The sequence below is a fragment of the Leptosomus discolor genome, chromosome 5 (genome assembly GCF_034619465.1).
Source record: "Leptosomus discolor isolate bLepDis1 chromosome 5, bLepDis1.hap2, whole genome shotgun sequence".
Lineage (NCBI taxonomy): Eukaryota > Metazoa > Chordata > Aves > Leptosomiformes > Leptosomidae > Leptosomus > Leptosomus discolor.
Window position 1 is genome coordinate 11,097,316 of NC_141395.1, and position 13,134 is coordinate 11,110,449.

Sequence of the window (13,134 nt, forward strand, 5' to 3'; positions counted from 1 at the left end):
ATTCCACAGTTCAGTGTATCTTTGGGAGGAGACAGATCTTATAAATAAGTTATGTCCTAGATCTTAGTTCCATTTTGAAAAACAAAGTGAGGTGTTTTTCCCATGAGCTAAATGCTTCTCACTGATCCTCTCGTTTCTCATGGTACGGCTTTTTCCCTGCTGTGTCACTGCACGTTTCTGCTCCCATCACTGTCCTGGTGCTCCCCGCCTGGAGAAGCTGTTTTGCTGGCCTCGTTGTCCGTGTTGTTGTTGAGGATGTCGTCGCAATCCATCTGCGCCATCAGGTTGAAGCGCTCGGCCACGCAGTGGGCGGTGAGGCGAGCCTCGGGGTCGTGGTCCCAGCACTCCGTGATGGTGTCGCACAGAAAACGCATTCCCTGCGGTCAGAAGGGTTGAAATTAAGACCTGAAGGCAGGAGGAAGAGGAGCTGGAAGCTGGTCTAACGCAATCGCGGTGTTTTACCATGCCTTTGACAGCTTCCTGCGGAAACGCTTGGTTTTGGCCAAGCTTAAGCACCAGAGGAACCAGCCTTGGTAAGGTGCGGCAAGCGCCGATGCCGGCACTGCTTGTGTTAGAGCAGCAGCCTCGGCTCACCTGGGATCTGGCCCCAAGCATCTTCCACCCTCCCTGGAAGTTGGTTTGTGTTGACTGTGGGACTTAAATAAGGGCTGGAAGGAAAAAGGCCGCCTGTCTCCTGTCTCAGCCCTGCCTGGTCAGAGCACCCTAAAACTGGGCGGGACAGGAGAGGTGCAGACAGTGACCTGCAGGCTGGCAGCTGAGCTCAGCTCTCTGGGTTTCAAGCCTGTGCCCTGGCTGTTGCACCTGGATGGGGAGGGGTGGGGTGGAGGAGTGGGGGGGGTTCAAAGGCAAGTTTGAAATTAAACTCCTTCAGACTTCTTGTTTTAGCAGCTTTGGAAAGGGTGCACCGTCCGAATATTCATTGCAGCGTGCAGCTGAGCTCTGCTTTCTCACCACAAAGTAGTGTCTTGGTTTACCTGGGACTGGGTGCTTCTTGGTGTGCTCCAGAGCACACCCTGTCCCTCTCGGTCACAATGGTTACGTCTCCCAGGAATATAATTTTTTCCAATGGTGTAGTGCCCTGAGGCTCCCAATACTTTGGGCTTAGAGACAAAAGGGCAGCATTCAGCTGGTATTTTCCCCCTCTTAAGCCAGTAGTAACACAGCTAACGCCAGGAGTGATGCTAAACTTCCCTTTGCCTATGTAATTCCTGTCATGCACTGTTGCTTTTTGCGTCGTTGTCAACCAAGGTTGCAATGCAGTGGAAAAATCATTATTCTAAATAAAGCTTCATGGTTTTCAATGGTGTGGGGTTTTTTTGTATTTCTTAATTTGCAATTACGAGAACGCAAAAGTCTCATATGGACCAACACAAGAGGAAAGTTCAAGTCCTACAGAGATGTACCGTCTGTCCTTCTGCACCTTGCTCTGAACTCGCTGCTGTCAGCTGATGTTCCTTGTACTAAATCTTCCCTAACAGACACAGATTAGAGAGAACAGGATTGTGCAGTAAAACTGACAGATGGTGTGTTTCAGTACCTCTTACATCACTCATTTATTAGCTTAGTTGAAAGGATTTGAGGACAATTGATTAACATGCAAAAATGAGCTAGCTTAGTGAAGCTTTTAAAATAAGCCTTTTCTCAAACAGAACATGGCACTGTCGTATGGTTCAGTTATTAATTTTTCTGTGCCTATTTTGCCCTGAAATCATGACACTTACTTGCGGTTTGCCTTGTAAGTAGCGATGATGCTTTTTTGAACTGGAACATCTTGCTGCGCTCACAAAATGGGCTTAGTTTGGGTTTTGTATTTGATATCTCAGGTTTCCAAAGGATGCTGAGTTTTACAAGTATATTTTAGTGGCAATATTGACTGAAGCTCCCGCTGCTCCTTCCTGTCCTGCAGCAGCCCTTTGGTTGTGCCACTACAATGGTCTTTTCAGCTACTTCATGACCCAGATCCAGAAACTTACCTGGCCTAAATAACCACTTTTTCTTTTTTTTTTTTAATGTGATGGGGTGTGAAGTGAGGTAGAAGCATGGACTTAAGGTGCTTGTAAGTTATCTGGGAAACTTTGGGGATCAATTTCTTCAGTTGACTTTATTGTGCAGCCTTGCAAACCGTTGCCCTGGAGCTGCTGCTGGGCAGCACGCTGGGTGAGTCAACTCTGTCAGGGAAATTCACGCTTATGTTTGCTGAAAATCTTAAACCACGGCCAACGATGCAGGTCCTCACTTGACTGAGAGCGATCCTGATGGTTGAAATGTGGAAGTAGCAGTTGGAGCTCTGCATCAAGCTTATTATCGTTGGTGGGAACATCGATGGGTGCTTCCCCTTGGGGTGAGCAGTTTGTTACCCAACGCTTCCTCCCGGAGGAAGCCGTTGACCCCAGAGGTGGCACAAACCGGTGGCTTTCTGCAGCTTCCCAGCAGATGGTGCTGCCCTATGCCTCCTCCTGGGGAGACCAGTTGCAAAATGCCCAGAAAACCCTGTAAAGCCGGGCTTGTAAGGAGGTTGTTATTGAACCAGCTCAGGTTCGTTGGAGGCAAACTTTCAGGAACACAATGTGGCTTTTCTGTTCCTCTTCCCCAGTGAACATCAGGTGGTCTAATAAAAGTTCCTACCTTATAAGCCTCGCTCTGTTTACGTGCTAGACCAACCCAACTACAGCAACCTTATTTCTGGGAGGTGACTGCAGTCAGCCCTTCTTCGGCTCAGCAAACAGCACAGTTATGGTCAGGCTCCATCAGAGTGTGATTTTTGACAACCTATGCCTCTATGTTTTTCCTGTGGTTTCAAAGTTTATCAGAGACCCTGGGAGGTGAACGTCCAAGATGAATACTCAAAGGCTTCAAACATGTAGCAGTGCTGAAGTTCCTGTATTTGCCTTCATCAAGGCAAAAGGCAGGGTGAGCTTCAGCAATGGACTCACTGACTGATAAACTTGCTGATGGCCCAGCAGAAACCACAGATTCATTTGATGTTGTTGGCAGCTTTGGTCAGTCAGGTCGGTTGTGAGTCTTTGGACAAACATGGTTTTGAGAGGAGGTATTGTAGGGAACACATGGCCTCCTATGATCATGAAATTACATTTTTCCTTTTGAAGATCCTGGCTTTATGTGCCATCCAGGCAGAGTGGAAGCAGTAGCAGTGTGTTTTACGGCCGGATACTGCAAAATGATGCACTGAGCACTGCAAGGCTCTGTGAGCCAGCAGGCTCAATGTTTCAGCTTATTTTTCAAATGAACTGAATTGTTGACCAGCGGATGGTGTTTTGCCACAAGACATGTGACATTTAAGAAGTACCAAAGTCAGGAAAGATTTGAAAATCACAGTCAGCGTGCCTGTTATCCCTTGTGTCCTTAATGCATGGACGAAAGTACTGGAGCTGGGGGAGAGGGGACCCTGTCAGGGCCAGGAGGTAGCTATGTTTTTTTGGAGCTGGTTGGTCTGGGTGTGCTTGTGCGTGGTTTTAACAGAGCAGATGATCATTGCCAAAGCGTTTCTATTCTAGAGCACTGGGATATGCTTTCTGTGCCGAAACGCTTTGCTTTCAGGCTCTCTGAGCTGAAGGCTGGTGAAAGGCTGCCCCTTGGCAAGACTCGAGCCTCGCAGGTTCCTGCTCTCAGCTTCATGTGGGTTTCCTGGTTGTTTCACTCGAGGGAGATGCTTCCTGTTTGGCCTTTCCTTGTAGAAGTGGAAATCTTTCTTTTCACATGCCAAGTCATGACCTCTCTCGTTAGAGGTAATTTTGAGCTTGAAACCTCCACAACCAAGCAGGCAGAAGGCTGGATGCACCTTCCTCCTCTCTGTCCCTGCTGTGAGACGTCTGTATGTGAAGGACTGAGTATTTTCTGAGCTAGAGCTTTCTGCATACGGTGGTTAGGGGAGAAGTGGGGTGGACTGAAATGATTTACTGTTTCACGAGAAGAGGCTGCACTGAAGTGCTCCATTTTGCTGTTATCTTCAAGATAACTGAATACCATCACTAGGCATTCATAACGCTTCCTGATCGTGGCTATTGATCAATAAATTTTGCTGTTCCCCCGGCTGGTGGCTTTATACACCAAAGAAATGGTTCTAGTGGGACTTACGTGGGCTCAGCCAGCCAAAATGGAGCTGGAAGTAGGGCCCAGGCCTTCTACCCACTTTTGCTTTGGTTACAGCTGTAACCATTTTTTTAGGCTGGTTTAGTGAAGTGGGACATGTGGGTTGCTCTTTTCTGAGCCAGCTACTCCCAGCTTACCTGATGCACCAGCCAGCTGCTCGGGATCTCAGGTCGCCCTCTGCCGTGCAGCACGATGTCCCTCATGGTATCCACACAAGGCTGCTCCTGGACTTTTGACCCAAAAGGCAGCTCATAATTCTTTACCTCTGCAAGGAAGCAACAGCAGCATCACAGGATGTTTTTAATGCATTCACTGCTTTGCTTTGGTATAGTCCACTGGATGGGATTTGGTTTTATCAGTCTGCAAAAATAAATTGATCTGGAAACAATTTAGAATTTGAACATAAAAACGTAATACTATGTTTTCATGTAGAGATTGTTTTGAGAGACAGAACTGAGGAACCACCTGACCACCTTCCTGAACCCAAGAGATGCACTACGAAGGACTTTGGATGAGATACGTATTTTAAGCAGGTAAAATGTGTTGCGCTGGTGAAAGATGGGAGAGGTGACTACGGTACCAGCATCGAGATTCCTGCTGTGGGCATGCATCAGGTTAGAGGAGAAATGGCCCTTGCAGAGGAGCAACCCCATGTTGTGGGAAGCCAAGGAGAAACTCCCTGTTGCAGAGGTGAGAAGCCACCCTGGTTTCCACCAGCTCTAGGATGCAAATGCAGGTGAAATACAAGTGGGGAGGGATGGCCCAGGATGGTGGCTCGGGAGCAAAGGATGCACGAGGCATCTTAGCCAGGCACAGGTCTCCCACCACCGAGTGTGGGGCATGCAGGGCAGTTGGGGCAGCTTTATTGACGAGGATTGGAGCTTCTTGCAGCTCCATGGGCTTGTATTGCAAGTAGGTGGGATAGGGAAGGAACTGGAGAGATCTAAAAATGGAAGAGGGGAGCAGGCAAAAGGGCAGGCAGGGGCTAACAGCAGGGCAGTTAATTAAATGTTTTGCTACACGCAATTTCGGATGCCAGGATGTGGCTCTGGGAAGTGAGGGGGAATGTGGCCCTGTCGAAGGCTGGAGTTCGTGAGTCCCCGTTGCAAGATAAACACCTGGTGTTGTCAGAAAAAAAGGGCTTGTGGCTGGGGAGGGGGAGGCAGCTTTGACTCTTCCTGCTTGGTTTGCTTTGCATCGCCAGCACTGACTTGGGTGTGATGTGGCGTCTGGCCAGCTTGGAGCGGGGGCTGGGCCAGTTGACCCCCTGGGGTCCCATCCTGCCCCTCAGCCACCAAGCCAGCCCCCTTGAGCCCCAGCACGCAGGGCAGGCAGCCATGGGCGAGGATCTGCCACCAGCTCTTAGCAGCCCTGCGGAGACCCAAGCAGCCCCAAATCAGGCCCCATGCCACGCTGGGGACACAAGGTGACTAACATCCCCGTACGGGCAGGAAGGGAGCAAAAAGGCGTATGGTAAACCCCTGCGATGCTCCTACCTCCCACCACTTCACATCTGGAGGCCATTTCCCACAAAACTAGGGCCATGGAGTAGACATCCATCTGCTTGAAAGACTCCAGGTCTTCCAGGTTCACCCTGGACTCCAGGACTTCTGGGGCCATGTACCTGGCAGTGCCTACCTGCATGGAAAGAGGAAAGAGACATTAGCAGGGGTGGGCAAGGACTTCAGCCGTGGGGCAACCAGGGTTAGTTTGCAAAGAGCCCCCTCCAAGGAGGGCCAGCAGGTCATACTTGCCTGCCCGCTATTGGCAAAGTCGTCCACCGTCAGGGAAGGGTCGAGGCGTATGGCGATGCCGAAGTCACAGAGCACGCACTCCTGCTCGTTCTTCACCAGGACGTTGGTGCTTTTGATGTCCCGGTGGGCGATGGGGATTTTTGGCCTCCCGCAGGCAGTGTAATCACTGTGGAGGTGGGCCACCCCGCTCACCAGGGAGCCTGCCATCTTCTGCAGGTCCATCCAGCTCAGGACGTGGTGGGAGAGGTAGTCCTTGAGGTTGCCCCGGCTGTGGTAGGCGGTGATGAGCCAGTACTCCCGGCGGGGCCCCGTGCCCCGGTCCTCAGCAGTGAGGAACTGCAGGACGCTGTCGTGCTTGAGGCTGGCATCGGTGAAGATCTGGCTCTCGTTCTTCCAGGAGGAGTACTCCTCGCAGGAGAAGATCTTCACGGCCACTGTCTCATATTGCCCCGAGCGGCTGTGGCTCAGCTTGGCCCTCCACACCTCCGCAAACTGCCCTTTGCCCACCATCTCGTCCAGCTCGATGGGGAGCAGCTCGGTGGGGTGGCTGCTGGTGCAGGTGGGGCTGGCACCAGCCGGGCTCTCGTCCATCAGCACAGACAACTTCTCCTCCCGCTCGGCAGACCTCCCGGGCTCTGGCAGCGCCGGGGGCTGTCCCGGTTTCCCGCCCCACGCCTTGGTTCTCTTGCGCTGCTTCTGCGTGCGGCAGAGGTAAAATATCACCGTGATCATCACCGCCACCAGCAGCGGGGGCAGGAGGCTGATGGCGGCCACCGGGATCACCTCTTTGCTCTGCAGCATGGAGTAGCCTGCAGGGAGGAAAGCAAAGGCGAGGGCGCTGCTGCCGCGGGTCTGCAACAGCTCGTTTTCATCGCGCGGAGGAGGAAAATATGCGAAGCCGTTAATGAAGCGCAGCCCTTTGCGGGGCCGCGATGTAGGCTGCGCGCAGACCCCGTCCCAGCAAAGAACCCAGATGCAGGCGCTTGTTAAGGGGGCTGCTCAGCTTAGGTCTCCAATTTAGCTCCATTCATCAAGTGAGGGTTCAGGAGGTTGCTGGCCGGCATTACTTGGGCTGGGGGGTGCAGCGTGTGAGACCCTGCTGCCAAAGCGGCTTGGCTGCCCTTCGGTGGCTCCCAAGCGTCGCTTGCGCTCAGGGCGAGGGGAGCCAGGGTGGAAATACTGGTGATAAAGCTGAGGCAAGGCTCGAACAGAGCAAATCTCTGAGGGGTTTTGGGGCTGGAGCTTTGCTGGACCCTTGTGGTGGATGGAGAGCCAGGAGGGATGCTGGGGGGGTGGCAGCATGCAGGACCACCAAGCCCAAGGGAGTGCTGGGGTGCTTTACACCACAATTAATGTAAAGGAGCATTGTTTCAGAGCTGTCTGCCATTGTTGGCATCTCCTTCCTTGCCGCGTTACAACACCAACCCCTGTCAACCGACGGGGCATAGCTGCTTTTGTTTTACTTCTCTTAAACCCCTGTCAGCCTTCGGATCATCGGTGGGGATGGGGTGGGGGTGTGCACACAAAAAGCCCTAACCCTCACACAACATATAATTGTCTGATCCTTTGATGTTCGCGATTCCTGGAATAAACATGCTGACTTCAGTAGAGATATTCAAGTAAAATCTTACTCAGAGGTTTTTCTGCCAAGTATAATAACCCAGGGGAAGAGGGATAAGAATCATTCCATAAGCAAAACTCTTGCTGCTTGACCTCAGTGTGTGCAGATCATAATTCAGGTTCTGGAAAAACAGAGCGTTTAGCTATTTTCCTTGGCAAATTTCAAAAAAATGTGCTGCAGCTAATTTCTGCAAGGCTGTGAAAGCGTTTCTAAAATAGGCATCAGGTTCAAACCACAAGATCAACCTGAACTGATATAAATCAATAACTAACTCAGGAATATGTTTATTTTGGAAAGCGTTAGGCCTGGATATCACCTACTGCTTTAATGGATTTACCCGATGCTTAAGATCCCATCTTTGAAAGTCTGAAGAAAGGGAAGATATTTGTAAGGGAGTTGCGTGCACGAGTCCTGAAAGGGGGGAAGTTAACACAACTTCAGCAAATTCCTTTGCGGGGATGCCCCTTCCTGATGTGAGCCCTTTGGTACGGAGGGGTTGCAGCACGGCCTGGACCCCTACCACGGAGAGCAAATGCAGCTGCTCTGGCGATAACCGCAGGTCTGTAAACCCACGTCTTGTCGAGTGTTGCTGCGTGGGTCTTTCCATCCCTGCTGAGGGGAGATGGACCTCCAGGGCCAGGCTCAGCTGGCACAGGGGAAGAGAAGACTCTGCATGCTCAACTCTACCCAGCATCTTCCCAAGGTGTCCACAGGGCTGCTGCCTGCATAGCTTTAGGAAACTGCCTCCATGTGTTTATTAGGGCGGTCTCTGAGCTCTGATGGAGTCCCCTGCAGCCCTGGTGCAGGCCAGTGCCACCCAGCAGCCCAGACCTGAAAGCAGGCCTTAAGAAATGGGGAAAAAAAAAATCTGCCTGCTTCAGCTGCTGGAGAAGTGCTCATCTGTATTAGATATTTCTCTGCTCAGCGGTTGTCTATACCACGGAAGATGACCGAAAGTTAATTTTTAAAATGCAAATGGTCCCTTCAAGCAGAAGAAATGGACATAAACAATGGGGTCTCCGAGTGTGGGGCTTGCCAAGCTGGCCTCACAGCCAAATCAAAGAGGAGGTAATTGTTTAAGGCCAGCACTGCTCTCACTCTGAGTTTCAGCACTTGACGTGCCGGCTGGCAGGAGGAGGCTGTTTGTGGAAGCCTTCGGTGGGGGCGGCATTTCCAATGAGCCAGTTGTCATTTTTGTGTGAAATTACATATCCCAGCATTGGCTTTGGGATTTGACTATCTCTCCCTAGAAGTGTGCGTGTGTACCTGTTATGTTTGGCTCTGGAAGCAGCAGAGAACTGCCAAATTTAGCATCATTTGCCTTCATTAAAATTGGTTTGTTTCTTCTGAGAATTTGCATTTTATGCAATTCTTTTTTTTTCCTTGCATTTTGGGAGAAGCTGTGCCTCTGACTTGCAGGTTATGCTTAGGCTTATTTTCAGCATCTCGTTGCTTTGTAATCATGGAAAATCAGAGCGGTTTCACTTTGCTTTTTTTATGGGTCAGATTCTTGATGGGCAGTTGGATAAACCTGGTCCATTTAGAGTTAGGGAGGTTTGGACAAGCCCCCCAAGTCTCGAGATCTAGCTGGAAGCATTTCCAAAGTATACAACCCTCTCGAGGTACAGAAACGAGCTGCCTCTTAGTTTTCCCTCCTGTGGATTTACAGCTCCTGTTGGATGTCCAGCCATCTGCAGAAGTGTCTACAGGCTTGCCAGGCTGTGCTTGTGTATGTGTACAGCACCTGGGTGGCTCTGGCTGTCCCTTCCCGAGAGAAACGTGGCTGCAGAAATCCCCAGGAGAGCGGCACGGGAGGCACCGTTGCGTGCCGAGCCCCGCGCCCTAGCACCAACACCTTTTTGGGTTGCAGCCGTGGCGGATGCCCGTGGTTCCCGTGGGTGTGCCAGGGCAGGATTTGCTCCAACACGATTTATTTAAAGCTTTCAGAGCATTGACTCACACTGGGTTACGTCAGCTTTTGGGTTCCCTGGTTGATCTGCCCGGTGTTGAAGGGCACAGCCTACCAAGAGATACGGTGGATTTTCCATCACCTGATGTTTCCAGACCAAGGCTGGAGGCATTGCTGGGAGGGATGCTTCAGCTACACAGAATACTGACCTCAGTAACAGGGTACAAATTTTACCTAGCTTTTGTATAGGGAAGTCAAAGAAAATGCTGAAAGATCTCCTTCTGGCATTGCATCTCCTACTCTATTGGAAACACAAGTCATTTGTCATTAGCGTTGGGTGCTTCTCCCAGCGTTAACAAACGTACTCTTAACGCTAACAAAAGTACTCACCGTTGGTGTGGTTTTCGAAGATAAGCTTATCGTTGCACTCCTGCTCGTCCACACAGCCGCAGATGTAGATGATCGCGTCCTCGCTGGGCTGATGGGTCATGATGCAGCGCGAGGTGTTGTAGTTGGGGACCATGAGGTTTTCGATGGGGCGGTGGGGGTTGTGGCAGAGCGTGCTGATCCTGATGCTCTCGTTGTCCTGTCTCCTGCCCGTGCCAAATGAACCGACAAAGCGTTAGTCTAACAGCTCAGCCTTTGTGTCACCTGCATGTCATCTTAAACCTGGTTTTAAGATAATTTGTTTTAAGCCTTGTAGTGAATGACTTGTTTGCAGCGGCTCTGGTGTAATTCTAATTGCATGTGCTTTGAAGGGGCTCTGTTAAAGCCCTTTGTCTGTTCCAAATGGTGAAAAGAGATATGTTTAGCACGTGCCAATAGTAGGATGTGAGCCAGAGACTCTGATTGTTTCCAGTAGATAATTCACCAGTTCATAATCATGCCTTGGATCAGGTAGTGCCAACCCTAAGACTGAGGGCCCTGCATGAGGCTTGGGGCAAAATTCCTCTTTTACTAACACCAGCTGCTAGGCCAGCAGGTTTTGGGGCTGCATGGTCCTAAGGAAACCCTCCAAAATGAGGGTCCCACCTTGAATGTCAGCTCTGCTGCAATGCAAGTCACATCATCTCTGCCTCAGCAGAGGCTGAGGTCTCTCCTGCCCAAACTTCACCTGTTCAGGGGAGAGGTGGGGGACGTGGGGGCCAAAACGTCTGCTCGCCAGCGACTGCTTGGCTCGCGCTTCCCTCCTGCTCCTCCCAACCCGCGTGTGCAGGTGGAGCCCATAAGTGCCGTCCCCTCCCCTGGGCTCTCTCTGGGCTAATTGCCGGTTGTTGTGCCCTGTCCTTGCAGGACCATTTTCTCCTGCCTCCGGTGACCTGCGGCAGTAGAGCCCTTCAGCCACTGGCTGGGGCTATTTCTAGAAATGGCTTGACCTTTGGAGCTGCCAAATTGTAACGTGAAGGTGATACGACTCCCCAGCCATGGGGCTGTGTCTGCATTTCTCCCATGTGCGTTTCAGACACCAAGCAACTACAAATGAAACGTGCTGTGTCACCCAGTGGTGTCCTAGTCCTCACCGGGTCAGGGGCAGAGGAGCGCTGGGGCTTGGGATGTGATGGCAAATAAGCCCTTGCTCCACCTTCTTTCCATTTAGGTAATTAAGAGGGAAGCAAATGTGTCATTCCTTGGTATTTCTAGGGAATTTGTTCTTTGTTTCAAAAAGAAAGGACAGACCTGTTTTTTTTTTTCCTTTTTTCAATTGTGCCATATTTCTTTGCTCCATGTAACAACCCCCCGCATCAGAGATGGTCATAACATCAGCCAGAGAAGACTGGGACATCCCTCCCACCAGCTGAGCGACACGAGCTGGAGGGGTGAAGACTTCCCAAAACATTTTTCCCTTTCTGGAGTGAAGATGCAAAATACCACAGTGCCCGTGTTGCATTTGACTGCGCACAAGTGTTCAGCAAATGCAGTGAGAACAGGTGAAATATTTCAAGGCCTATTACCAAAATGTATCATGCATGAAAATCCAGTTACTTAGTGAAATGTGGCTTGAAGCATCAGGTCTAGCTCCATAGTGCTGATGGCCTTAGAGCCTTTTTAACCACTGATATTCAGCAGCCACGTTAGGTCCTTCTCATATGCCATATTTTTTGCTCAGCAGAACCTAGACTAGGCTCCCATTAAAGCCATGGAAAAGTGTCACATGTAGAGCAAAATGATGGATTTGGCTCTGGTTGTTGTCCGACTCCTCAAGCACAGGGCACCCGTTTTGCTGGAAAATCCCAGCTCTCCCAAGGGATTCAGGCAACATTGGCTCAACTCGAGGGGGCTTGGCTAGAGGGTCTGGCACAGCTGGGAGCTCCCTCCTTTTGGTGTGTGGTGCAGTCATCCTTGTTGGACCTGTGGCTTCATCTCCACCTGCTGTTTACCAAGCTGGGTGAGGGCTTGGTGGAGGTGCTCAAAAACTGGGGTGCTCAGGTGGGTTTAGGAATGGCCAAGCATGAATTGGGTTGTGTCCCTTTGTGAGGCAGATGGTGGCAGCTGAAAGGAGCTGAAGGTTGGAGATGGGATTAGGAGGCAGCTGTTGGTGTTGTGGTGGAGCCTTTTGCCCTCAGAGAGCTGGTGCAGAGCTAACACGGGCTGCTGACATGGCATGTGAGAAGTGCCATAGCCCAGGGGTAGCTCAGGGCTGGATGGGTGATGTGTTGCCAGCACCACCAGGGAAACACAACCTGGGATGCAGCCCTTCTCCTAGGGGGAGGATCAGCTCCTGCTTTGTAGAGCCTGTGGGTGATTAAGACCTAATTAAGAACTAAGAGCAGAACACCAGGGTTTGACCTTTGTTTCCAGAGCCTTCCCCAGAGGAGGCAGGATAAGCTGGCACTGGTCAGGTTCTCAGGGCAGCCCTAGGGCAAGGACAAGTGATGGGGAATAACTGGCCCCGCACAGGCTACGGTGTCTGGCAAGCGTTGCAGCTACTCCTGAGGGCGTTTGAAGGAAATTACAACCATTAATTACTTTTCCAGGGACAGCCTCTGCTTCCCAACCTAGCGGTGCAAAGAGGGAGGGTGAAGGTATGGAGAGGTTTCACAATGCCTTCGAGGTCAACTGGGGAAGTCAGACATAAAAGTAGGGAGAAGAACCCAAATTTGTCATCCTCTCCTTGGTGAAGTCCCCTGGTTTCAGTGCTTGCCACATTTTCCTGGGGTTGCCAGGTAATTTATCAGAGGAGCTTCCAGCTGAAGAGTCCTAGGAGCGTGTGATCCCTCCTCCGTGGGCTGTCCAGGCTGGGGACGCTGGAGAATGTGAATGCGCTGCTCGTGAGCATGGGGCCGAGGCTGCTGCTGAGACCATGGTACCCAAACAGGACAAGTTCAGATCCAAATGTGCCTCTGCAAGCAAGCAGTGGGCAGCGAGGCTGGCTTGGAGGTGAGCCCTCCCTGCAGGGATCTTAATCTCAGGTTGGGTCTTAGGATGGGGTGAGAGATGCTGAGAGGAGGCTGCAGGGTGGACAGGTTATTTGTCTCACCCCATCCAATACATGGTGCAAGGTGCAGCCCCATCCCGTGATGTGGGATTGCTTTCCCGGCGTGGGGATTTACGCAGCAGGGGTCTTGCCTTTTCCTGTGCACGTAGGCCGTCAACAGGAAAAATCCAGTGAGATGCTGGATTGCCTACGCAGGATTTGAGGTGGTTTCTCCGTGTGTGTGTAGGGAAATTTGGGGCAGGGGGTGGATTTTGTTTGTTTGGGTTTCTTGTTGGTTTTGTAT

At 51.2% G+C, this 13,134-nt stretch overlaps 1 protein-coding gene across 1 annotated transcript in view; it reads right to left on the reverse strand.

Annotated features, from left to right (window-relative positions):
• Positions 1–164: 164 nt before the first annotated feature.
• Positions 165–13,134, reverse strand: part of LOC104349491 (TGF-beta receptor type-2) — a 33,708-nt gene continuing 20,738 nt past the window's right edge. The window contains exons 3-7 of the mRNA XM_009955042.2: positions 9,806–10,008; positions 5,886–6,694; positions 5,628–5,769; positions 4,269–4,396; positions 165–377 (exon numbers count right to left, since the gene is read on the reverse strand). Of these exons, the coding sequence (XP_009953344.2) occupies positions 165–377; positions 4,269–4,396; positions 5,628–5,769; positions 5,886–6,694; positions 9,806–10,008 (1,495 nt within the window). The remainder of the gene's footprint in view (positions 378–4,268; positions 4,397–5,627; positions 5,770–5,885; positions 6,695–9,805; positions 10,009–13,134) is intronic.